Below are 24894 nucleotides of genomic sequence, written 5' to 3' on the forward strand. Positions count from 1 at the left end.
ACTCTAGAAGGATGAGGGAAGCTGGCTGGCAGCTGCCCCCACACCCACGTCTGCAGGTCTCTGTGACGGTCCTTCATTGCGAGGGGTGACCCAGGCCTGCTGGCTCATTGCTCTTTGGTTCTTGGGTAAGAGGTGTGCATTCGTAAATCCATGACTGTGAGTCCGTAGACCCACACTAAGCCCCTACCAAGCAATGAGCTCCAGCCCTCGCTGCTCAAAGTGAGGCCTGGGGCCCAGCAGTGTCACCCCGGGGTGGGGGGTGGGGGGGGTTTGTTACAGATGCAGGCTTGGGCCTATCCAGACCCACCGAGTCAGAATCTGCATTTTACTACGATGAGTTTGCAAAGCCTGCCCTGGCCTCTGCGCTGGGCCCTGTGGAGAGAGGTCAGACACAAGCCATCAGTTATCAGACTAGGTCTAGTCATCAGCCAGACCCTGGCCTGTCCTGAGCTCGGTCAGTGCTCAGGTGGCCCCCAGCGATAGCCTCCTGGAAGAGGGGCATTGTGAGCTGGGCCTCAGGTGCATGCAGCATTCAGGGAGGTCAGAGGGGCTTCTTGAACACGTACTGTGTGTCCTGGTTTGTGCCCTGGGGAAGAGGGCCGGGCAGAGGTCAGAGGGCAGAGCAGGCTGCCAGGGCTCAGATCATAGCTAACAGCAGTTGAGACTAGAGACGAGTCTGGCCTGGTTTTGAAGGTACCATGTGTTTCTTAAACCAAAGGCTTGCTCTCCTGCCCTAGTAGGGACTGTGTGAGGGAAGGGAGGTGGAGTTTGGGAAGCGGGAGGCGACTCAGAGCCCTTACCTGGCTTCACCGGCTCCTGCTGGAGACCCTGGACTGGGATGAGCAGCTTCGGATGCACTGCCTCGGGACAGGCCTGGGAGCCCTCAGTCCTCAGAACGCAGCCCAGGACGTCACCAGCTGCAGGAGGGGTTGAAACGGAAAAAGCCTTGGGCCAGGAGAGGGGTGGGGGGAAGGGAGCTCCGGTGGTAGGAGGCCTTGGCCAGGTCAGGTCTTCACCGCGGGCCCCGGGGGGCCCCAGGGGTCGACAGTGAGCCCAGCAAGGGCTTGAGCCCCGAGCCTGAGCCCGTGCACTCTCGTGGCAGTGAGGGACCAGCCACAAGCAGAGGACTGGCAGCCTCCGGGAGGAGAGCCCTGAGCTTTCCGGACAGGTCACACCTGGCTGGGGAACGGGACAATCAGGCCCAGCTACCTGCTTGAGAAGGAAAACGGTGCGGAGGAGCTGCCTTATCCCAGCACCCGCGGTGGAGCGGGGCCGGCAGTGGGCCTCCTGCTGCACAGCAGGCAGATGTTCCAGAAGCTCTGCCCTGCCTCGTGATGGGTAGTTAGCACAGATGAGAGCGTGCCGAGCCCCGGAGCAGTGGAAAACCAGGCGACACCCCCACTTTGTTTGTGCTGTGTCGAGACCTCCCAGGCCTGTCCCGCATCCTGTGGCGGGCCTGGCCTGGGCATGGTCACTGCAGGCAATCAAAGGAGAGCCACGAGGCCCCCAGGGGCCTGTACAACACCCCACCCCCACCCCACCCCCGCCAGAGGCCCCTGCTCCTGCAGGCAGGAAGCCTCGGGCTGTCTGAGTTGGGAAGGACTGAGGCCGCTGCCCGTCTGGCTTTCCCAGTTCCGGGTGGACGGCAAGCGCCAGAGTGAGACCCCTCCGCAAACATACAAACGCCCAGAAGAGTCGAGAGGAAGGCCTCCTGTGTGTCATGGGCGGTCCGTTGGAGGTGGGGGAGAGTCCCGGGGGGACAGTGCCCCGAGACCCCCAGGGAGGAGGGTATTTCCTCCTGTGCTCGGGAACCACCTTCCCTGAGCTGTGGAGGGGGGAGCAGAGCAGGCCTCTCGGTGTCTTTCACATGACGGATACCCACCAAGCCCCTGTGGCTTCCAGCATCCTGTGGGCGGCCTGGTTTCAGACGCCTCCACTGCACCTTGTGGCCGGGCTACAGCCTCCGGTCTGCGCTCTGCGGGCCTGGAGCCTCAGCAGGCTTCTTGAGGGAAAACCTGTGCGTCTCCCCCAGCGCCTGGCAAGTTGCCGGGGGCCCCGAAGGCACTGGCACAGGGGAGGGCGGGAGGGGCACAGAAAGATGTCACCGCACTGACCACTTCTGTCCTGCCACCTCAGTCCCCTCTGTTCCCCTCCCCACCCCCACACAGCTCTCGAGAACAGGCTGCTGTGAGCACACATCCCCTCCCACCTCCCCTCACCCTCAAGTCACGCCATCTGAACCCACCACCTTCCTGCTCTACAACCACCCATGGCTCCCGGTTGGCGTGCTTAGGAAACCTGAGGCGCAGGTCACTCGGCTCCCACCTGGCCACCTGCTTCTCTCCACGGCCCCACGTTGACCTGCTCCCTGACACTGGAGGCTGTCCTGCACTTGTCCCCTGCTGTAGCGTTTCTCCTGTTGTTCACTCTGGGCATGTCCTGCCCCCTCGTCCCTTCTTGGTCACTGCAGCCCACCTGCAGGCGCCCCGGTGAACTGCCACACTCTGCTGTCTCAGGGTGTGGCTCACCTCCTTTGGGACCACATCGCAGGGTACAGCTGGGTTGCAGGGGCCTGCTGGGCGTTAGAAGGAAGCAAGGGGGGCCAAACAGGCCAACGAGGGCCACAGCCGGATCAGAGCGCACCAGCCCAAGTGAGAGAACTCCGTTCCAGAAGGAGAAGCCAGCTCCCTGCTGTGTGGCCTTGGGCAAGTCACCGAACGTCCCCGCAGCTAGCCTGGTTTCCCTCCCACCCCGCAAAAAGCAGAGGCCTGCTCGTGGTGAGTCCCTTCCCTGTGGCCTTGGCTGGACATCTCTCCTGAACATCAAACAGACCTGCAGGTCCCGGCGGGACCCCTGCCTCTCTGAATTACAGGGTGGTGACAAAGCCGAGCCGGGGCAGCCGCGGCTCATTGATTTGTCTGAGAAGCTGTTGGCTTTTGAAATGAGACAGGAAGGAGGGTTGAGGCGGAGCCCTGCACAGGAAGAGGTGAGGAGCCCAGCTGCCGTGACAGCCGGTGGGCTTGGGGGACTGCAGGAGCCGGCAGGCCGGAGCCCCCCTGCCCTGTGCAGTCAGCGCCTCCCCATCCCTTCCAACAGGGCTTTGCTCCCGCCCCGCACAGATCCCGAGGGCTCAGGGCCCAGCTGACCGGCCACAGAGAATCTCAGGACGTCCTCGCCACCACGCAGCTGCCTCTGTCCCCTGGAGCAGGGCTGAGCCCGGGAGCACCAGGATGGAGAACCCTAGGCCCCCCAGTCTCGGCATCCCTAGGGAAATGAGGTCTGGGAGGTAAGTCGAGTCCAGGCTGTCTCAGTGCAGGATGGGGGAGGAGGAAGAGACTGCCGGCAGGAAGGACCGTGACTTTTAAGGCCTGAGTTGCTCTAGGGAGCGGTGGCTGGGTGGCACCGGGAAGGTGTCCCCATGGGGGCCGGGAGCTGCTGAGCAGGACTAGTTCACCGTACAGAATAAAGAAACATGTGCCCAAGGGCAGCCCACAATGGGCCAAGGGGACAAAGCCCAGCTCCCCAGGTACCAGTGATGGGCTGGGAGGAGCAGGAAGTAACCAGAAACCGCTGCAGGCAGGCAGAGTGAGGTTGAGCAGCCGAGGGGTTAAACTTCGCATCAGCAGCCCCGGGCTCCATCCCTGGCCTCACCTTCCACCTGTAAGATGGCAGTGACAATACCAGACCTGCCCCAGGGTCCTGAGGGCCCAGGGAGACGGTGCAGGCAGGCTGGGCTCTGGCACTCAGTGCCTGCCCCACAGACACCACCCTCTTGTTGGGTGAGCAGCCCCCAGGGGTCTCTTCTAGCCACACCTTTGGGTGGACGTGAGGCTCATCATTCTGAGAGGGCCGGTAACCAGAGAGGCCTTCTCAGAAGAGGTGTCACCGAGCTGTGCCTGCGGTGGCTGCCGGCCATGGGGTCCTCCCCACGGTCGGGCTCCTGGGTTCCTGGGGCGCCTCTGGGTCTCCTCCACGGGGACACACGCTTTCCCCAGGCCAGGGCCTCACTGTGGCCATCACAGGCCACCCTGTGGCTGGCTCCCAAGTAGGGGTGTAGGCCGGCAGCACCTCCTCTGTCCCACGGGCAGCGCAGTACGTGAAAGGCTGTGTCCTGCGGCAAAGCCACTGCTTCCTCCCACCTCTAGGAAAGGCTGCTTGGTCTCGAGAGGCCCACGGCCACGGTGCTGAGCCACCTCAAGGGGCTGAGAACTGAACTCTTGCGCCCTGGGAGGCGGGGCGGAAGCAGGGAGTCTCGGGAGACAGGAGCATCCGAGAGGCTGTGGCCTGAGGTGAGGGCGGCCCAGGCAGGTCGGCGCTGCAGGATCCAAACGTACAGACCCCAAGTGCGGGCGGGCAGAGAGAGGCTGGCTGTCTTGCGGGCCCCTGGGAGGGCAGCACGGGACAAGACGGGACTTGCCGGCAGAGCAAATGAGTAGATCGGGACCTGTGTCTTCTCTGGGATGAGACGCGAGCTCCGCTGTCCGTCCTGAGCCACACCAACGCCAGCGAGCACAGGTCCTCGGCTGCATCGCACCCCAGGGGTGAGGCTCTGGAGGATGTGGGGGTGTGGGGAAGCCCGCTCCAGGGGGTGGCCGTGGTCTGCAGCTGTCTGGCTGGCTGGCCCTGCCCACCACAACTCAGAACGACTCTGGCCTTCAGATGGCCCAGGGCAGCCCAGACCACCCGCCCGTCTTCCCCTCTTCAAGCTGGTTGCAGGGCCCCCTTCCGCTCTCACTGAAGGCTGTCCGCACTGGACACGGCCTGACTGTCCCTGGCGGCGCGTGTGGCACTCGGGCCGTGGCAAGCTCCACCCTGCAGGGGCAGATTCTGGGCTGCACACAGGGCCTGTGCGCACACGCGGCCGGGTAGCTGTCCCGTGGGGGGAGCACCCTCACTGGGCTCTGAGGTTGGCCCTGGGTTTTAAGGTATAAGCACATCCCACGTAATACTTGGGATATACTTACACTGAAAGAACGCTGTTTATGAGAAATTCAAATTCTAATGGGTGTCCTGTATCTTAATTTGTTAACCCCAGCAACCCTAGCCCTATGGTCAGCAGGGCAAGAAAGATGAGTGTCTGACCCGGAGGAAGTGTTGGCTCCCAACACTGAGAGGCACATGGGACTGGAGGTGGGGGCAGGGGGGAGCTCCCCCCTGCCACCTTCCCAGACACTACTCTGCCCTGCCTCTTCTCCCCTGCTGTTGTCCCTCCTCTGCCACTTGCCCGGCCTTTCTGGCCTAGCGGTTCCCAATGCTGGCTGCTCATTACAATCACCAGGGGAGCTCGAAAACACACACGCGTTGACTGGGCGCATGGGTGGCTCAGTCGGTTAAGCGTCGGACTCTTGATTTCGGCTCAGGTCATGATCTCGAGGTTTCTAAGTTTGAGCCTCACATCAAGCTTCGCGCTGACAGTGAAGCCTGCTTGGGATCCTCTCTCTCTGCCCCTACCCCATTCACACTCACTCTCACCCTAAATAAACTTAAAAACTTTTATTAAAAAAATACATACGTGTTGAGGCCCTACCTCACACCAAATAAACCTCTAGGCGGTTGAGCTAAGCAGTGGCTTTTTAAAAATAGTTCTTCCTAGAACGACCATAAGATTCAGCAATTCCACTGCTGAGTATATAAACCCAAAGGAATCGAAAGCAGGGACCTGAACAGGTATTTGTACACCTGGTATTTGAACAGGTATTTGTTCGCAGCAGCATTTATCCACAAGAGGAAAAAGGCGGAGACAACCCAAGTGTCCATCGATGGACGAATGAATAAACAAAATGTGATCTAACTATAAAAACGGAACATGACTTAGAGTGAAATTTTTAGACGTGTTACAACAAGGATGAACCTGGAAAGCAGACACAAAAGGACAAATACCGCATGAGGTCCCTAGAGGAGTCAGATTCGTAGCGACAGAAAGGAGAAGGCTGGGTTCCAGGGGCTGGGAGGAGGGGAAAGGGGAGTTAGTGCTTAACAGGGGCAGACTTCCCATCGCGGGGATGAAACATTCCAGAGATAGATGGTGGTGACGGTTTCACAGCATTGTAAATGTACTTAATGCCACTGAGTTGTACGCTTTAAAAATGGTTACAACGGTAAACTTCATGCTGTGTATATTTTACCACACACACACACACACACACACACACACACACACAGTGCTCTAGACACTGTCCTGCCAGAGCCGAGGAGCCCTGGGCTCGGCCCTTCTTCCACATGGTCCCCTCATTCCCCTAGCCACCACCTCACCCCCAGTAGCAGCAGGGGCAGGGTGTCACCTGTGGGTGTACCTGGACAACCAATGATGGGAAGCCATGTCTGCCGCCGGGCCACGCCCTGACATCACCCAAGCCAACAGCAGGACACAGGCCCTGCTGTCCTGGCCTCACGCGCTAAGAGGCTGCAATAACACTGCTTGGCCTTGGTTTATGCACATGGGGAGATCTGGATGGCTGCGGAGGTACAACTTACAGAGAGCAAAGTGAGCCCAGCGGGTTTTTACATCTGTAGGCACCTGTGTATCTGCACCAATCGGTGATCATATCGATCGCCCAGATCAACGTATTCAAGGAGGTGACTACTGCTATTTTGACTTCTATCATGTCAGATTGGTTGGGCCTGACATTAAACTCCCCATAAGCAGATTCACAGAGTATGTTCTCTTTGGGGTGACATTTTGTTCACTCAGTGTGTCTGCAAGAGTCAGCCACTTGAGTTTGTCAGCAGGTCCTTCGCTGTCATTACTACCTGGGACCTGATTGTTTCAACTTTACAAAAAATACATACATATATATATATATACACATACACACACACACACACACACATACATATATCCCATTCTATTGTTGATGGATATTGACAGTTTCTCCTTTTTTTTTGGACACTATGAATAAAGCTGCTAGAACATTCCAATACTGTGTCTTGATGGATATAAACACTTGTTTCTGTTAGGTATACAGAGCCAGGCAGAGAATTGCTGCATCACAAAAACATGCCTATTTGGCCTTATCACTACCAAACACTTCTCTGAAGTGATTTCACTTTGCATTTCTTTGATGACTTAAGGATATTATCGTTTGTGACAGATCTTCAATTTTTTGGCTCATTTTTAACTGGGCTGTTTCTTACTGATTTTTAATGTTTATTTTTTTATTTATGAGAGAGAAACAGAGCGTGAGCAGGGGTGAGACAGAGAGAGAGAGGAGGACACAGAATACGAAGCAGGCTCCAGGCTCTGAGCTGTCGGCGCAGAGTCTGACGTGGGGCTCAAACTCACGAAAGGTGAGATCATGACCTGAGCCGAAGTCGGACGCTCAACTGACTGAGCCATCCTGGCGCCCCTGTTTCTTACCGGATTTTGAAATGTACTGGAGACATCTCCTAGTCAGTAGTTTGCTTTCTCGCCCTTTTAAAACTGTCTTCTGTTGAACAGATATCCCTAATTTTAATGACTCCAAATATGGCACTCATTTCTTTCACGGTTAGTGTTTTGTGCTCCACTTAAGTCTTTACCTAGCTCAAGTTCCTGAAAGTATTCTGTAACTGTTCCTAAACACTTGGTGGGGCTAGCATTCACATTTAGATCTATGATCCAGCTTGAATTAATCTTTGTGTGTGGTGGGAGGACGGGGGTCAAGGTCCATTTTCCTATAGGAATATCCCATTGGAGCAACACAACGTAATACAAAGACCATCTTTTCTCCCTGACTTACAGTGGAGCCCCTGTTGTAAATGTGGTGACCACACATGACGTGTGGGTCTGTTTCGGGACCCTCTGTCATATTGCACTGGGCTATCTGCCAGCCCTGTGCCAAAACCTACAGCTCTATACTAAGCCTTGATGTTGGGTAGTAGAAGTTGTCTAGCTTTGTTCTTCTTTCTCAAAATAATTTTGGCTAGTCTAGGGTCTTTTGCTTTACATATATGTTTTAGAATCAGCTTGCCAATTTCTACCCTCCCTTCCTCACCAAAAAAGCTTGCTGGAATTTTGATTAGGATGTCGTTCAATTTATAGATCAATTTGGGAAGAAATGACATTTTAATAATAGTAAGCCTTCCAATCCATGAACATGGTAAATCCCTCTTTTAGGTCTTCTTTCATTTCTCCTAGTATTGTTTTTAGTTTTCTGTGTAGAGGTCTTGCAAATTTTTTGCTGAATTTATTCCTATTTTTTTTTAATGCTTATTTATTTCTGAGATAGAGACAGAGCATGAGCAGGGGAGGGGCAGAGAGAGAGGGAGACACAGAATCCGAAGTAGCTCCAGGCTCTGATCTGTCAGCACAGAGCCCAACACGGGGCTCGAACTGATGGACCGTGAGATCATGACCTGAGCTGAAGTCGGACGTCCAACTGAATGAGCTACCCAGGCGCCCCTAGATATTTGCTTTTTAAATATTTCAAACTTTTACTTTCAATTTCATTGTTGCTAATAAGCAGAAATAGATATGACTTTTTTAAACCGACCTTGTGTTCAAAACCTTGCTAAGTTCATGTATTAGCTCTAATCAATTGTAGACTGTTTTGGATTTTCAATGTATATAATCATGTCAACTGTGAACAGTGAAAGTTTTTTTTTTTCCTTTTCCAATCTTGAAATCTTTTATTCTTTCATTTTCCCTATTGCACTAGCACCTAATTGAAAAACCACCAGCGGGGGGCCTGGGGTGGCTGAGTCGGTTGAGCGTCCGACTTCAGCTCAGGTCACGGTCTCGTGGTTTGTGAGTTCGAGCCCCGCATCGGGCTCTGTGCTGACAGCTCGGAGCCTGGAGCCTGCTTCGGATTCTGTGTCTCCCTCTCTCTCTCTGCCCTACCCCTGCTCATACTCTGTCTCTCTCTCTCTCTCTCAAAAATGAATAAACTTCAAAAAAAAAAATTAAAGAAAAACAACCAGGGCACCTAGGTAGCTCAGTTAGTTGAGCCTCCGACTCTTAATTTTGGCTCAGGTCGTGACCCCAGGGTTGTGAGATCCAGCCTCCTGCTGGGCTCCATGCTGAGCATGGAGCCTGCTTAAGATTCTGTCTTGACTTCCCTCTGCCCCTCTTTCTCCGTCCCTCTCCCCCACTGATCTCTAAATAAAAACAATTTTTTTTTAATTTAATGTTATTTTTTTCACGTTACCAAACTCCTTCATATGCAAGTAATATAAGTATTTGTTCCTAAGCTCTATATTATGTTCTGATGACTTCTGTATCCATTCTTGTGCTGGCCCACCCTGTTTTACACAGCTTAATACACGTGGAAGATAGTATTCAAGAACCTAAGGTTGGTTCAATGTTAGAAAATCTGTAGTGTAGCTCACAGATTAAAGGAGAGACTGGATATGAAATCCAGCATGTCACTCTCTAGTGACTTCCCACCACACTTAGTACAAACCCAAACGCATTATGGCCATTATGGCGGTGGGTGGGTCTCAAACGTCCTCTCATCCTGTGAGCCCCACCCCTACCCCCATTCACTGTGCTCCAGCAACTGGCTTTTTCTGCCCCAGTAATGCACAGGGCATGTGTACTCGCTGTCCCCCTAGCTCTGTGTGTAATTAACGCTTTCTCCCTCTTCAGATCTCTGCTCCTAAGTGGCCTTCTCACAGAGGCCTTCCCTGGCCACCGTGACAGCCGACCCAGTCCGCCATGCACACTGTGTGTTTCATTCACAGCGTTAATCATGTCAGATGGCCTCACTCATTCACCGGGTTTCTTTACTGTCATGTGCCCCACCCGGATCACACTCACAGGGTCAGGACCTTGTCTAACTTGTTCCCTTCAGATCCCCCAGTGCCCACAGGCCACAAAAGGCCCTCAATAAATACCTCCTGATTCAATGACTGAAGGGAAATAAATCATGTGGTTGGGTCAATACTGCTAAAAAGGTATTTGCTAATTTAACAGACATGCCTAATTTTTTAAATGTGGGGACGTGCAAGGGGAACCTCAGTGGCTCAGTTGGTCGAACATCCGACTTCGGCTCAGGTCGTGATTTCACGGCTCGTGAATTCGAGCCCCAAGTCGGGCTCTGTGCTGACAGCTCAGATCCTGGAGCGTACTTTGGATTCTGTGTCTCCCTCTCTCTCTCTGCCCCTCTCCTGCTCACGCTCTGTCTCTTTCTCTTAAAAATAAACATTAAAAAAATTTTTTTTAATTAAGAAAAACGTGGAGACATACTATAAGAGGCAGGAGATTGTCCAGCACAAAGGCTGTTGTCAGCGAAGCCTTGGCTTCTCTCTCAACTCAGCTGCTCCCCAGCTGTGTTGCCTCGAGCCAGTCACTTAACCTCTCTGAGCCTCAATGTCCTCATCCATAAAACAGGAGCAGTGAAAATTTAATAAGCGTTGTTACAAGAAGCGAAATGATGTAAGTACAATGTTTAACAGATCGTCGTCTGGAGCACAGGAAGCCTTCAGGAGCAATCATGTGGCGTTATGTGAATGGTGCTAGGACACAAGGAAGCGAAGGAATCTTTTCCAAGAGGAGAGAACAACTTAGACATGATCACAAACATGAGGCCTGACGGCTTGGGCTCGAACCACGCCTGGGAGTCAGACGAGGATGCCCAGTGTGATTCCCGTCACTCACCACTGCGTGGGGGAGGTGGAGGGTCTGACCCACGTGGGAAAACTTGTTCACGATAAGTGTTGCGATTTTAGGAAAGAGATGAAGTTATTCATACTGCAGTAAGCATTCACTGAGAAATGATGGGAAATAACATGAATACTTAATATTTGATGGGAAAGGAGATACAACGCACCAAGACTGTCTTCCTCAGTGACACCCACACCGATCTATCCACATTAGCGAGACTTCACTCAGAACCCCATCTGGTTTCTTTTCCCCTTGGATTTGACGCCAAGAAGAACAAAAGAGGGGGAACAGCCAGGGGGTCCGAAGAAGAAGAAGGAGCGAGGCCTCCCCCTGGCCTCTTACGAACGCTGCCAGACTCCCTGAGCTGGGCTGGACACGGCCTGCCCTGAATTCATTGCACTACCTAACACTTCAACAGCGCTCCGGACGGAACGGCTGGAAAACGCTATTCTACCCGTTGTCAAGCCCCTTTTGGCATCTTCTAGGTAAAAAGGCTCATCCCGAGTTAGAGTGCCAGGAAAGCCCAGTGCAAGCACAAGGTCAGGGAACATGTCGGATCCCTGGGGCTGGAGTCAGGTGACCCCTCCCCTAAGTGACGATCGTTGAGACCCAGAGAACCGCCAAGCTAGAAGACACGGGCCAGACCCATTTCACTGAGCGGCTGGTATCCGGAGCGGCAGGTGTAGCCTCTGCTCAGCCCTGTCCTGTCTTCTCTCCTAGACCCCTGGGCGAGGGATGGCCGACCCCCACCCCCTGAGTTCGTGGGGCCCTGCCGGAGGAGCTGCTGTGGGCCGGACACCCCGCCCGCTGCAGGTGAGGAGGGGGCGGGGGCGCGCCGGGGGTCCTGGAGCGCCCACCGTAGCTGAGGGAGGGACACACGGGATCCACTCGGAGCCTCAGGGACAGCGACGGGAGCAGGTGGGGCCCCGCACGGCTCTGCCTCTCGGTGGCCCCACACTGCAGCGCCCAGCAGAGAAGGGCGCTGCTGGGGTCAGGAGTCCCCAGGGGCTCCCTCCTGACTCACTCACCCCTCCCCTCCTGGCGACCACGGATGAACTTTTCCCTTTCTCCACAGTTTTGCCTTTTCCAGGGGGGTCACAGAGCTGGGCTCACAGAGCACGCGGCCTTTCCAGATTGACCTCCTTCATTCTCCCCTTCTCGGGAGCAGACCTGCTCTTAACCCCGTCTCCACTTCCAGGTCACAAATGAGGACAGCACAGCACGAGGAGCTCAGGCGGCCTGCCCGGTGCCACACAGCCAGTAAGTGGCGGAGCTCAGGTTCCAGCCTGGGCCCGGTTCTTATCCACCATGCTCCTGGCGTCAGGGACGACGCTCGCCATCCAGGAACGAACAGCCCTTCCCGGCCCTTCCTGGAGGCCGGACGGAGGGGGCCAACGGCAGCCTGGGCAAGGACGGGGAGTGGGTCCCTCCCCATCCCTGGAGGCTCACTCACCTGTCCCAGGCCAGGGTGGTGACGCGGCACACGGCACCTCAGGCCCTCTCTTCGCAGCTGCTGGCGGCCATCGCGGACCCCATGAGGAAGCAGGAGGTGCGGACCGGCGGGGAGGCAGGCCAGGGCCGAGGCCCCGGCTCCCCGGCTGGGCAAGTGAAAGCCCTCGTGGACCTGCTGGCCGGGAAGAGCAGTCAGGGCTCCCAGGCCCCAGAGCCCCTGGACAGGGTGCCACAGGCCCCCCTAGGGCCTCACGGTGACGGTAGGCGGAAGGAGGGTGTCCCTGGGCCCTCCCGCTCCCCGCTGCCCTCCCCTCCCCCACCCTCCACAGCCCTCCCCTTCGGCCTCTGTCCCACAGACTCGAGGATACAGAAGTGCCGGGAGGCTCTGCTGAACAGGGCGAGAGGCGGCCCCCCGCCCAGGCTGACCAGCCTCCTGCTGCTGGAGGGGCTGACGGACCTACAGCTGAGGGAACATGACTTCACACAGGTGGAGACCACGCGTGGGGCCTGGCGCCCGGCCAGGAGCCTCACCCTGGACAGACTCTTCCTGCCTCTGTCTCGGGTGTCTATCCCCCCCCGCATCTCCATCACCATCGGGGTAGCTGGCGTGGGCAAGACCACCCTGGTGAGGAACTTTGTCCAGCTCTGGGCCCGGGGACAGGTCGCCAAGGACTTCTCCCTGGTGCTCCCCTTGACCTTCCGAGATCTCAACACCCACGAGAAGCTGTCTGCGGACAGACTCGTCCGCTCCGTCTTCTCGCACATCGGGGAGTCCGGCCCGGCGGCGGCAGCCCCACCCAAAACCCTCCTGATCCTGGATGGCCTGGACGAGTGTAAGACACCTCTGGACTTCTCAAACACCGTGGCCTGCACGGACCCCAAGAAGGAGATCCAGGTGGACCATCTGGTCACCAACATCATCCGGGGCAACCTATTCCCAGAAGTCTCTGTCTGGGTCACTTCCCGCCCCAGCGTGGCCGGCCAGATCCCGGGGGGCCTGGTAGACCGGATGACAGAGATCCGGGGCTTTGACGAGGAGGAGATCAAGGCGTGTTTGGAGGAGATGTTCCCCGAGGACCACACCCTCTCCGACTGGGTCCTGAGGCAGGTGCGGGCGGACAGGGCCCTGTACCTGATGTGCACGGTCCCAGCCTTCTGCCGGATTGCGGGGTCGGCCCTGGGTCACCTGCGCCACAGCGGGCCGGGGCCCCAGGACGCCGGGCAGCAGGCTCCGAGGACCCTGTGCGAGCTCTACTCTTGGTACTTCAGGATGGCCCTCGGCGGGGACGGGCAGGAGAAGGGCAAGGCGAGCCCTCGCATCGAGCAGGTGGCCCACAGCTGCCGCAAGATGGTGGGCACTCTGGGGCGGCTGGCCTTCCACGGGCTGGTCAGGAAGAAGTACGTGTTCTACGAGCAGGACCTGAAGGCGTTTGGCGTGGATCTCGCTCTGCTGCAGAGCGGCCTGTGCAGCCGCTTCCTGCAGCGGGAAGAGACGCTGGCCGCGTCGACGGCCTACTGCTTCACGCACCTGTCCCTGCAGGAGTTTGTGGCGGCCGCGTATTACTACGCTGCCTCCAGGCGGGCTATCTTCGACCTCTTCGCCGAGGGTGGCGTGTCCTGGCCCCGCCTCGGCTTCCTCACACACTTCAGGAGCGCGGCCCAGCGGGCCATGCAGGCCGAGGACGGGCGGCTGGATGTGTTCCTGCGCTTCCTCTCAGGACTCCTCTCCCCCGGGGTCAACGCCCTGCTGGCAGGCTCCCTGCTGGTGCAGGGGGAGCACCAGGGCTACGGGGCCCAGGCGGCCGAGCTCCTGCAGGGCTGCCTGCGCCCCGACGTGGCGGTGTGCGCCCGGGCCGTCAACGTCCTGCACTGCCTGCACGAGCTGCGGCACACGGAGCTGGCCCGCGGCGTGGAGGAGGCCATGCAGAGCGGCAGCCTGGCGGGGCTGACCGGCCCCCAGCACCACGCGGCCCTGGCCTACCTCCTGCAGGTGTCAGACGCCTGCGTCCAGGAGGCCAACCTGTCCCTGTGCCTCAGCAAGGGCGTCCTCCAGAGCCTGCTGCCCCAGCTGCTCTACTGCCGGAGCCTGAGGTGGGCGCTGGGGTGGGGGTGTGCGCGGTGCGGGTCGGAGGAGACAGCGGGGGCCTGGAAGTCCGTTCCCCTCCACCACGCCCCCCCCCCCCCCCCCCCCCGTGTCAGCATCCTGGGGGCCGCCTGCAGGGCCACAGCATGGATGGCTTAAGGCAGCAGAAACTTGTTCTGTCACAGCTCTGGGGGGGGGCACGGTCCAAATTCAAGGGGTCGGCAGGCCTGAGCTCCCTCTGAAGCCCTCCTGCCTCGCTAGCTCGTGCTGTTCACTGGCAGTCCTCAGCTTGTAGACGCATCACTCCGATCCGGGTGGTCACACGGGCGCCTCCCCCGTGTCACTGACTCCACATGGTGTTCTCTCTGACAAGGACGCCAGTCGTACTGGCTTACGGGCCCGCCCCCCTCAGAATGACCTCATCTGGACTCATGACATCCGCAATCACCCTGGTTCCAGATGAGGTCATGAGCTTGAGGCGCTGGGGTGGCGGCGGGAGGTCAGAACACCAACATATCTTTCCGGGGAACACGATTCAGCCTACGGCACTCTGTGAGCCACCCCTCTGCCGACAGAGGCCGCGCCCACTTACTCCTCCACCACCCCTCCCACCCATCACCCATCCTGCTCTGGACTTCAGTGTCTCTAAGACCAGGGCCGTCAGGACCTGAGAGCAGCTGCCACACCCTTAGAAGGAGAGCTAGCAGCCCGTGTCCCGCGGACACGTGATGTACGGGGCTGCCAGGGAGACGCCCTCTGCGCAGGAATCCTGGGGCTCACCACACTGAGGCTCCCGGCGTACCCTCCCGGGAAAACCTCGAGCCTGGCGGGCGTGCCAGCACGGGTCCCCGGGCCACCTCGTGGTGGGGGCTGCGTGGCGATGCAAACGTGGGCCAGGGAAGGGATGCCAGCCTGGGTGGGTCTGCTGCCCTGAGGGGTACCACTCATTATCGCTCTGCCTCCTGCAGGCTGGACAACAACCAGTTCCAGGACCCCGTGATGGAGCTGCTGGGCAGCGTGCTGAGCGGGAAGGACTGTCGCATTCAGAGGATCAGGTAACACTCACCCGGGAGACCCCACCCGGGGTGCCTACCTCGCACGGGGTCCAGGGCTATTTTCCCGTCCTCCTCTCTGCTCAATCGGCCAGAGGCGCTTGCAAGGAGAGGTGCCTTGGAAACACGTGGCTGCTTATTTCTGCCCCTTCCAGAGGCTCAGGTCCCTCACCTGTAAGAAGAGGGAAGGGATATGGTGAGGGTCAGGTGCTCTGGTGGACATGGGAGCATTTCCGCAGATACTCAACGTTCCGAAGTACCGCGAGGCACAATGTTCTCTAAGCTCCTCTCAATGTTTGCCCTCAAAACAGTATTACAGGCACAGGATTGGCTCTTGAAATTAAATTAGAAATCTTTTAATTTAAAATTTGGATTTAAATTTGAACTTTTATTTAAACGAGTACAAAAGAATAAAATTTAAACGTTGAATCTTTAATGGTGTGATGAGACACAAGTCTGTGTGCTGACGGCAAAATAGAGTTTCGTGCTTGTGAAATCTCCTGTGATCACATTTCCAAGTCTCAGTAACACTGAGGAGTGGGCTTGTGACCTGGGGGTGGTTAGAACTAGGGAGAGGAGTCTGGAGAACAGGATCCAGAGAGGAATTCTTCATCCTCACTTAAGCCTCCCTCTGGGTTCAGGAATAATCTCTGAGAAAACAAACACAAACACGGAGTGAGTCAGCAGCCAAAAGAAGTCACGGAAGACAGTGGCGAGCGGCGGGCTCTGTGTGACCCTGTACAGTCAACTCTGTGCCAAAGGAGTGTAAACATGGGGTTAAAACGGTATCTGTGAGTCTGGGGTCTCCGGGACCCCCCCAAAGGTTTAATGATTCACTAGAAGGACTCACAGAACCCAGAAGAGCTGTTGTACCTGCACTTGTGGTTCAGGACATCAAAAGGATACGGATGCAAATGTGCAGAGGGAAGGGTGCATGAGGCGGGCCCCAGAGAGACAGGGGCAAGCTTTCAGTTGTCCTTCCGCTGTGGTGGTGCAGACAGGGCCCGCCTCCCCAGCCACCACGCGCAACAGCACACTTGAAGCGTTCCAACTGGGGAGGCGCACCCGGCCTTGGGTCCAGACATTTTACTGGAGGTGGGTCATGGGAAGCCCCTCTGGAGGTAGGGACGTCAGGCTGCCACTGCACGGCCCAAGGGCCCCAGGTAAACACAGACAGACTTATCAGGCAGGACATTCCAAGCGTTCAGAGGTCACCTCTCCGGAACTGGGGGCAAGGTTAACCCTTTCCTGCACATTCCCCCTTCCGGTTGTTGAAGCAGCTTCAGTGGGTTAACTCAAGGCAAGCGGTGAGGACGGGCCAGGCACAGAGGAAGCACTGGATGAGGGCCGGCTATTAGCAGGATCCCCTTGGGCTAGCAGCCAGAGATAGAAATGCAATCCCTCTGAAAGAAACACAGTAACATTAATTCATTTCATTAATATTCTTCCTTCACGGGAGCCTTCAGCAAAATAGTCAACTTCCAGAGTTTTGCATAAAGGAGTCTGGATAACGCTCAGAAAATATTCTGCACAAAAGCCAAAATTTCTTCTAAGGCCACGTGCTCTTCTTCCCCTCTCTGTAGTTGGTCCTCAGGGGCCACATCCCGTTTGAAAAGGCACCCTTCAGAAAACACACGTGGCTCATGAGATATTATTTAAAAACTGTTACAAAAGTCCTGGGCGGAGAGGGGACAGAGGTTCTAGGACTCGAGGACGGTTATGTAGAGGGCGGTCTGGATGAATGATCTTCAAACTCTATGCAACAGAATCCCTTTTAAAAGTGGCCTATCAGCCAGAATGCCCACAAAAGACGGGCACCCGGGAGCTTCTGGACAGAAAGAGGAGACGTGGAGGCCCAGAGCCCAGGCACGTGGTGCCCCCTCAGCCTCTGGGACAACTCCTAAAGCTGTTCTGAGGAACACGGGTTTTTGCTTTTTGTTTTCTTTTTTTGTTGTCAATGTTTATTTTTCCGAGAGACAGATTGCAAGTGGGGGAGGGGCAGAAAGAGAGGGAGACCCAGAATCCGAAGCAGGTGCCAGGCTCTGAGCTGTCGGCACAGAGCCTGATGCGGGGCTCAAACTCATGAACCGTGAGATCATGACTTGAGCCAAAGTCGGACACTTAACCGACTGAGCCACCCAGGCGCCCTGTTTGTTTTACTCTGAAGTTAATTCTATAGTTAGTACCATTTTCCTTCCCTGTGCTAGAAAAGGACAGGGGCCAGTGGTGAGCTCGTACTATGAATGCAGCCACAGTTCATGAGAGCAGGTTTTTCAAGTTTTAGGAACTTTTGCAAGCTGGGACTGCTTGAAATTGGCCGTGGTGAGAGTATTTACACCATGGAAATCGGCCAATGCTACAAGTCAGTACTGTACTCTTCCGGCACACTGATGCTGGGGATCTTTGTGGGAAACTTCTGTAACTGCCCACGCTCTTTGCTGCCCTGTTTGCATAGAAGCTGTCGTACTGGATTCTGGCCAGACTTTGCCTTGGGAATCTTTGCCAGTGTGAGGGTCTGTCCCCTGCACTCTGGCCTTACCTTACTTGGCTCAGAGGCTTTCCTGGCCTGGGCGATTCTGCTCCAGGGCTCACGTCATCTCCACCTGCGTCCAGGCCCTCACGATGCTGGTGAAACCGGGAGGTTCGGATCACAAGCCTGGTGTTGAGGAAGAGGCCACGACAGTTGTAGACCTGCAATAACCACTCTTCTCCTTCTCCTTGGGCAGCTTGGCTGAGAACCAGATCAGTAACAAAGGGGCCAAAGCTCTGGCCAGATCCCTCCTGGTCAACAGAAGTCTGACCGCTCTGGAGTAAGTAGGACACCAGAGGCCAACGTTCCACCACTGGGACAGGGAAAGCTTGTCAGCCGTCTTGTGAAGTCCCCCAGACCACACTGTCCCCTGGGTCGGTTGGAAGGACAGCAGAGTGAGCAAATTCCTGGCTCCTCGTCAGTTGTGGGGATCAGCCCAGGGAGACACCAGAATTTTGGCCCTGAAGCTGGTATGATTCTCCTCTCCATACTTGGCCCAAGCCACGGCCATCAGATCCTGCTCCCCCTCCAGCCCCCGCTGACCCCCCATACTGGGGGGCCATACTGGGAAATTCCTTACTTGTTCACCTGAATAAGGATCTCCACAAAACATGAAATCTTAAACCCCGTTATTTTCAAAGAGCGTAGATTTAAAGGTCAGTGTAACTTCTTTCTTTCCTCCCTGGGAATTGGATAAAAGAAAACGGTTCTTTCTCTCTCTTCCTTCCCGCCAGCCTCCGCGGTAACTCCATCGGACCTCAAGGGGCCAAGGCTCTGGCAGATGCTCTGAAGATTAACCGCACTCTGGCCTTTCTGAGGTACGCGCCATCTGCTCCACATCCCGATATAACCAGCAGAGGGCCCACGAAACCCTCTCCCAGGTGCCAACCATGGAGCGGGAGATGATTCAAAATGGCAGGCATGCTATCCTGGCTCCTGTCTAGGTGGATGCCACATGATCTCGTATCTATACAAGTTTCAGGTTTCAGTTCTTCGGTGCTCATTGTCCTTGTGTGTACAGCCTAAGCCAGGGATAGAGGAAAAGGAGAATGCGGTTGTATAGAGGTGGAAAAGCAAAATAATCTATGAGGAAAACCTCTTGTCTTCCATCGAATGGGAAATCCCCAAGGCCATGGTGTCAGGATGTTCCCCTGAGGTGTTTTCCAGGACGCTGAAAGTGCCATTCTCTAGAATGTTCCTATGGTTTGCTGTGCTCCTTTTAGGAGTTGTCGTATGTGGTTGTACCCATCCTTAGTTGAGTGTGTACTGTTGTTTCTTCATTTATGTATTTTTATTGGGGTGAAATTCACCACTTTAAAGTATACATTTCAGTGTCACTTAGTACGTTCACAGTTGTTCCTTCATCACCTCTATGTAGTTCCACAATATTTTCACCACCTGAAAAGAAGACTGTATTCTTTATCAATCACCTCCCACTCTCCCCTCCCCCCAGTACCTGGAAACCACCAATCTGCTTTCTGTCTCTGTGTTTACCATGGAATCATACAATAAGACCTCTTGTGTCTGGCTTCTTTCACTCAGCATATTGCTTTGAAGGCTCATCCACATTGTAGCACGTGTCAGTGCTTCATTCCTTTTTCTGGTTAAATAACATTCCGCTTTATGAACAGACCCCAACATACCCATTTGTCAGCTCACGGACATTTGGGTTGTTTCCACCTTTTGGCTCTTGTGGATAATGCTGCTGTACACATTCATGTGCAAGCATTTGAGTACCTGTTCTCCATTCTTTTGGGTAAATACCTACCAGTGAAACTGCTCAGTAACTCTATGTTGGACCTTTTGAGGAAGCGCCGGACTGTTTTCCACAAGGTCCGCACCATTTTACATCCCCACCAGCAATGGGTGAGCGTTCCGATATTTCCACATCCTTGTTAACATTTGGAGGCTGTGGCTTTTAGCTGTAATTAAGACTACGGACAACCTAGCTATCGTCATCCAGATAATATGCGCACCCTGTCCCCAGTCAGCAGACAAATGCTTAGAGACTCAGAGGGAATCCTTATGATTCCCTGGGAGGAACCAACTGTTCCCAAATCCTGTGTGGTGGGCAGCAATGGCACGTAGTGGTCAGCTGCTCCCCCCGCCCCCTGGGCCTTGGTAACACTGTGGTAGGGGTCAAGGCCACCATTGGGCCCTCTCTTGTGCCATTGGTGATGTACCTCTTCCTTGCCTCCACAGCCTCCAGAACAATGCCATCAGGGATAACGGTGCCAGGTTTGTGGCTGAGGCCTTGGCCGCCAACCGGACCCTCTCTGTGCTACAGTAAGTGGACGTGCTGGCCAGCAGAGATACCCCCCCCCTTCTCCCCTCCTCCAAGGGCCTGTTTCCTGCAAGGAAGGATGATTGGGGAGACGGCCTGAGACTTCCGGGCCCATCTAGATGACCCCTGGAAATCTTGATGTCCACTCTTCCACAGAACAGGTATTGGGGAAATAATTAAAAATAAAGCCTCCTGCCAATGCAGAAAATCCTCTCCGCAAAGGTAGAAAAGAATGAAACAGTTGCATTATTTGAAGAATCAACCAGATTGCACTGCACATCATTGACAATCCAGCAGCGAGCTGGCCAGGACAGAAAGAAAACTCACCCTTTTCTACAGCCAAGCAGATACAACCCACGGCACGTGTGTTCTCAAGATAACTTGTCCTCAAGTAAGAGGACTGGACAGCACCGTCTGTCACCCACAGTGTTTCCTCAGTTTGCCTGGTGGTTAAGGTAGTCAGCTGTTCAATGATTGCCTTTACCCAAAGGAAAAGCCAGACTCCTCGTGCCATTATGACAAGCAGACAATTACAACTTGGAGTGGTGCTACCTTCCTCGATGCGCTCCTTTCAGAGACGTGGTTCTGAGGTCCCTTGGGGGCCATCACTCTGGCAAAAGGCTTATTTAGCTTTTAAAAGAATTTATACGCTTCTCAAAGGGACAGATTTACAATCCCAAGTTTTCTCAAAGAAATGCTCTGAGGGAAAGGATCCCTTTTGGAACCAGGGAAGATTCCCTTTAGTTGAGATTGTATCTGGCCTTACACAGGACAGGTCCTGCCCTGCCTGCCCTGCTGGCATCTCTTGTAGCATCTCCCTCCTCCAGATTTAGTATGAAGGGAAGTAGCTTTCGGAGAAGAGCGGAAACGGAGGGTCTGCCCTAGGCAGGACTGCAGGGGTGGGAGGTAGGCTGCGGGCTGGTCGAGAGGGAGGACGACTGTTGAGTGTTGGGAGGGTTGCCTGGGCAAGGAGCCCAGCCGTCCTTGCCTCTGACCCCCCACATAACAGTGTCAATCTGCTGGCATCGTTTCGGCAATGATGCACAGACTGTTCCTAGAGCCCCCTCTGCCCACGCGGTGGGGAGAGCACCTGAGTCGTCTCTGAGCTCTCGCCCTTCCCCCAGACTGTCCCCAGAGTGGGAATGGCTGTGGCCAGCTTTGCTGAGGGACCCCTCCCCTCTCCCACAGCCTGCAGAAGAATACCATCGGGCCTCTGGGAGCCCAGCAGACGGCAGATGCCCTGAAGCAGAACAGGAGTCTGAAGGAGCTCATGTGAGAAATGCGGAAGGGCTACATTTGTATCCTCAGTGACCGGCACAGAGCCCAGCCCATCACAAATATTTGTGAGCATGGGGACGGATGGATGGATGGATGGATGGATGGATGGATGATGGATGGATGAACGGATGGATGGATAGACGTGTGGGTACTTCACATGAAGTATCACAAAACCTCTCACCAAAGAGTTGGCCCTGCCCCTGCTAGGGAGTCCAGACGTACTTTGCTAGGTTGATCTCTCACAGGCAGTTGGGAGTCACCTGCAAAGGCCACCAACCAGACTCAAGAACAGACTGTGCCCTGGGCACCCTTAAGACAACAGAGAGAGCACTGCCCTGGAGGGCTTCCCTGGACCCTGATCCCCGGGGCCCACCCGCCAGGCTGCTCCAGAAAACCAGCGCACCCTTGTCTTATCTCTTGCAGATTCTCCAGTAACAGCATTGGTGATAAAGGTGCCGAGGCCCTGGCTAAGGCCCTGAAGGTGAACCAGGGCCTGGAGAGCCTGGAGTGAGTCTGCCTGACCACACTCAGGAGTGGCCGTGGGCAGTGGGTGACATCCCTGGGTGGGTGACAGATGGGTCTAGGCGTCCCATATAGAAGGTGGGCAGGTCCCGGAAGAGGGCTGTCAGTCAGGGCCACCACCCTGCCGGGATCCAGCCAACCGCCAACCCTGGGCACACTGTGATCTCGGTCTCTCTCCATGCCTACCTCACTGTTCCGTCCCACCCACCAGCTCCATTTCCCTGGACAGCAGAGGTTGGTGTTGGTTCTGGAGTTTCCAGAGTCACAAGCACCAAGTCCCCCTAGGCTGGCACTGGCGACTAAAGAGGGTTGCAGCTGCAGCAGCCTTGGTGGGGGCTGGGGGAGCTCAGCGCTGCCCCCACCCTGGCTGCAGACACAACGCAAACCCCTTCTCTGGGCCATTTAGAGCCACTCAAATCAAGGCAGAGTCTAAACTTTGGGGGCTGCCACCCAAAGAGCCACCTGTCCTGACCTAGCAGGGTCTGGAACAGGTGGGGGATGGGGACAGGAAGGAGGGATGATGAGAAGAACACCCAGGGTCCCCCAACTCTGTTGAGCCCTACACCTTCAGTCCCCAAGCTGGAACAGTGGCTCCCTGGGGGTCCGGGACAACCGTCCCAAGCGCTGCCCTGTCCTGTTTGCAGCCTGCAGAGCAATTCCATCAGTGACGCAGGTGTGGCGGCGCTGATGGGGGCCCTCTGCACCAACCAGACCCTCATCAGCCTCAAGTAAGTCCCGCTTTCCCTCTCCGGCCGGGGTGTCCCTTTGGTCAAGGGGTCTCAAGGGCCTTTGGGACTTGGGAGGAAAGGCTGGGGCTGGGAAGGCCACACCTCCCTCTGTGGGTCCATTAGGAAGACATCTGTGGTTGGGCAGCTGGGTCCTGGAGCATCCTGGGTCCCGGAGCCCGTGGCGTCCCACCCGCTCTGGAGGGCAGGGGACAGCAGGGGACAGCCGGGGTCCTCAGCTGGCCGGTTCTGCTGCTCCCTCTGCTACACGAGCTTGTGAGGCAGCCAAGCATGCTCGCCTGCCCCCGTCCCCTCACCTCTGAGGGCCCATCAACCGATCCGCTCCCTCCTGGGCGGCCCCACTGTTGGCAGTCCCACAGGGAGATGCTTGGCCGGCCGGGGAGCCCTGCCTGTCGGAGGCCCTTCGCACCCGATCGCTCAGGGCGCCCAGGTCACCCCTGAGGTTCCTTGGGTTTGAGAAGCCTGAGTGCCAGGGGTCGTGTCCCCCAAGTCCCCACGTATCTGGTCAGCAGTTCAGGGTCTTCTCTCTCCCCAGCCTGCGAGAAAACTCCATCAGCTCAGAGGGAGCCCGCGACCTGGCTCAAGCTCTCTGCAGCAACAGCACCCTGAAAAATCTGGAGTACGTGAGTCGGGGGCGGGGTGTGCTTCCTACGGCCCCTTCAGGCCCAGGGTGACAGGGGGCTGCAGACCCTCGTCGCCTCGTCATTTTACAGGCTGGAGGGGGACCCGGTTGGGGAGGGGGAACCAGGAGACCTGGCCTCTGGGGGCAGCCCCTCCACTCTCATGTGATAAGTAACCTGCAGATGAGGTTCGTGGGGACGCTGCCTGCCCCCGTGCCCCACTCCCCGTGGTGATGTGAGGGGGGGCCAGATCTTCAGGGCAGCGCAGTACAGGGATCAGGAGTGAGTCCTCCAGGGGGGATGATCTGTCCCGGGACCCTGTCCCTGGGGCTGTCAGGAAGGCACGTGCTTGGCACACACCAGCGCTCAATCAACACGAGCTAGGTGGGTCCTCGGGGAGGAGGGGGCCTGGATTCCCAGGTGAGCAAGGACGGGGGCTCGACGCCAGCAGGCTCCTGCTTACTCGCCGCTGATCCCTTCCTCCCAGCCTGACAGCCAACCTCCTCCACGACCAGGGCGCCCAGGCCATCGCGCTGGCAGTGAGAGAAAACCGGGCCCTCACATCCCTCCAGTGAGTCTACGGTGCCCCCCACCCCTCCCTGTCCCCTCTGCAACGCTGCGGGGCCATCATACCCGCTGGCATCGGGCTCCCCCACAACACGGACTCAGGGGCTTCCAGTAGGCTGCGCCCTGCCCCCCTCCAGCCCCCCCCCCCCGCTTCCTGGGGCTGATCCACTGAGAGGCCAAAGGTGGGAGGTGGGCACCCACCTCACGCCTCCAAGTGCCACAAGCCTCATGCAGGGGCCATTTGGAGTCTTCATTTGAGCCCGTCCCTGTGCCCACCCCTAACCAGAGAGTGCTGACTGACCCCTTGGGACTAGACCCGAGGCGGGGTGCAGGAGTTGTGTCCACCAGTGGCCAGGACCCCGTCCTACAAGCACTCCTTCCCTGCCGTCAGACTCTCCTGGGAGGAGTCCCCTCTTTCTGCACCTTCCAGAGCCTCCCGGGCTCTGCTCTGGCCCACGTGGTCACACGTGTCTGTGTCTGCCCAGCCTGCAGTGGAACTTCATCCAGGCCGGTGCGGCCAAGGCCCTGGGACAAGCACTACAACTCAACCGGAGCCTGACCAGCCTCGAGTGAGTGGGGCCTCGGCAGGGGCGGCGGGAAGGGCAGGGCGGCAAGGAAATCTGAAACCTCGGGGTCCACCAGGCACATGGCTCGGCTCGTGCCAAAGGCCCTCAGCACACAGCCTCCTCTGCCCTAAGGCCAGCGGGCACGTTTCTGTTCTTACCCGTTTTGTTGTTTTTTAAACGGCTTTGTTGATACGTAATCCCCCTACCACAAAAATCTGCCCAGATAAAGCGTACAGTTCGCTGGCTTCTGGTATATTCACAGAGTTGTGCGACCATCCCCACAACTGTAGACCATTTCCCTTAAACAAACCCCCACACTCATCAGCGGTCACCCCCCATTCCCCCCGTGCCCCAGCCCCTGGAAACCACACGTCTGCTTTCTGTCTCTACGGAGTTACCTGTACTGGACACTTCACGTACGTGGGACTGAACAGCGTGTGACCTCTTGCCACCAAGGTCTTTCGTTCGGTATCAGGTTTCCAAGGTTCACCCAGGTTGCAGCAGGAATCAGGGCTTCATTCCTTTCTGTGGCTGAATCCTATTCCGCTGTGCAGATTGACATGCCATTTATCCCCTCATCTGTCGAGGAACATCTGGGTGGTTTGGACAGTT

General features: G+C 56.4%; 1 protein-coding gene across 3 annotated transcripts in view; it reads left to right on the forward strand.

Annotated features, from left to right (window-relative positions):
• The first annotated feature begins 2668 nt into the window (after positions 1–2668).
• The window catches only part of NLRC3 (NLR family CARD domain containing 3), a 28405-nt gene continuing 6179 nt past the window's right edge, over positions 2669–24894 (forward strand). Inside the window, exons 1-16 of one of the 3 annotated variants that reach the window (XM_047837628.1) lie at positions 2669–2777; positions 3097–3286; positions 11303–11395; positions 11781–11842; positions 12093–12294; positions 12391–14125; positions 15086–15172; positions 17896–17979; positions 18434–18517; positions 19902–19985; positions 21172–21255; positions 21685–21768; positions 22428–22511; positions 23065–23148; positions 23637–23720; positions 24202–24285. In XM_047837628.1, the coding sequence (XP_047693584.1) occupies positions 12117–12294; positions 12391–14125; positions 15086–15172; positions 17896–17979; positions 18434–18517; positions 19902–19985; positions 21172–21255; positions 21685–21768; positions 22428–22511; positions 23065–23148; positions 23637–23720; positions 24202–24285 (2756 nt within the window). In that variant the 5' untranslated portion in view covers positions 2669–2777; positions 3097–3286; positions 11303–11395; positions 11781–11842; positions 12093–12116. The other 2 variants (XM_047837627.1, XM_047837629.1) reach the window with 2 other exon arrangements.

Source organism: Prionailurus viverrinus, chromosome E3 (genome assembly GCF_022837055.1).
Source record: "Prionailurus viverrinus isolate Anna chromosome E3, UM_Priviv_1.0, whole genome shotgun sequence".
NCBI lineage: Eukaryota > Metazoa > Chordata > Mammalia > Carnivora > Felidae > Prionailurus > Prionailurus viverrinus.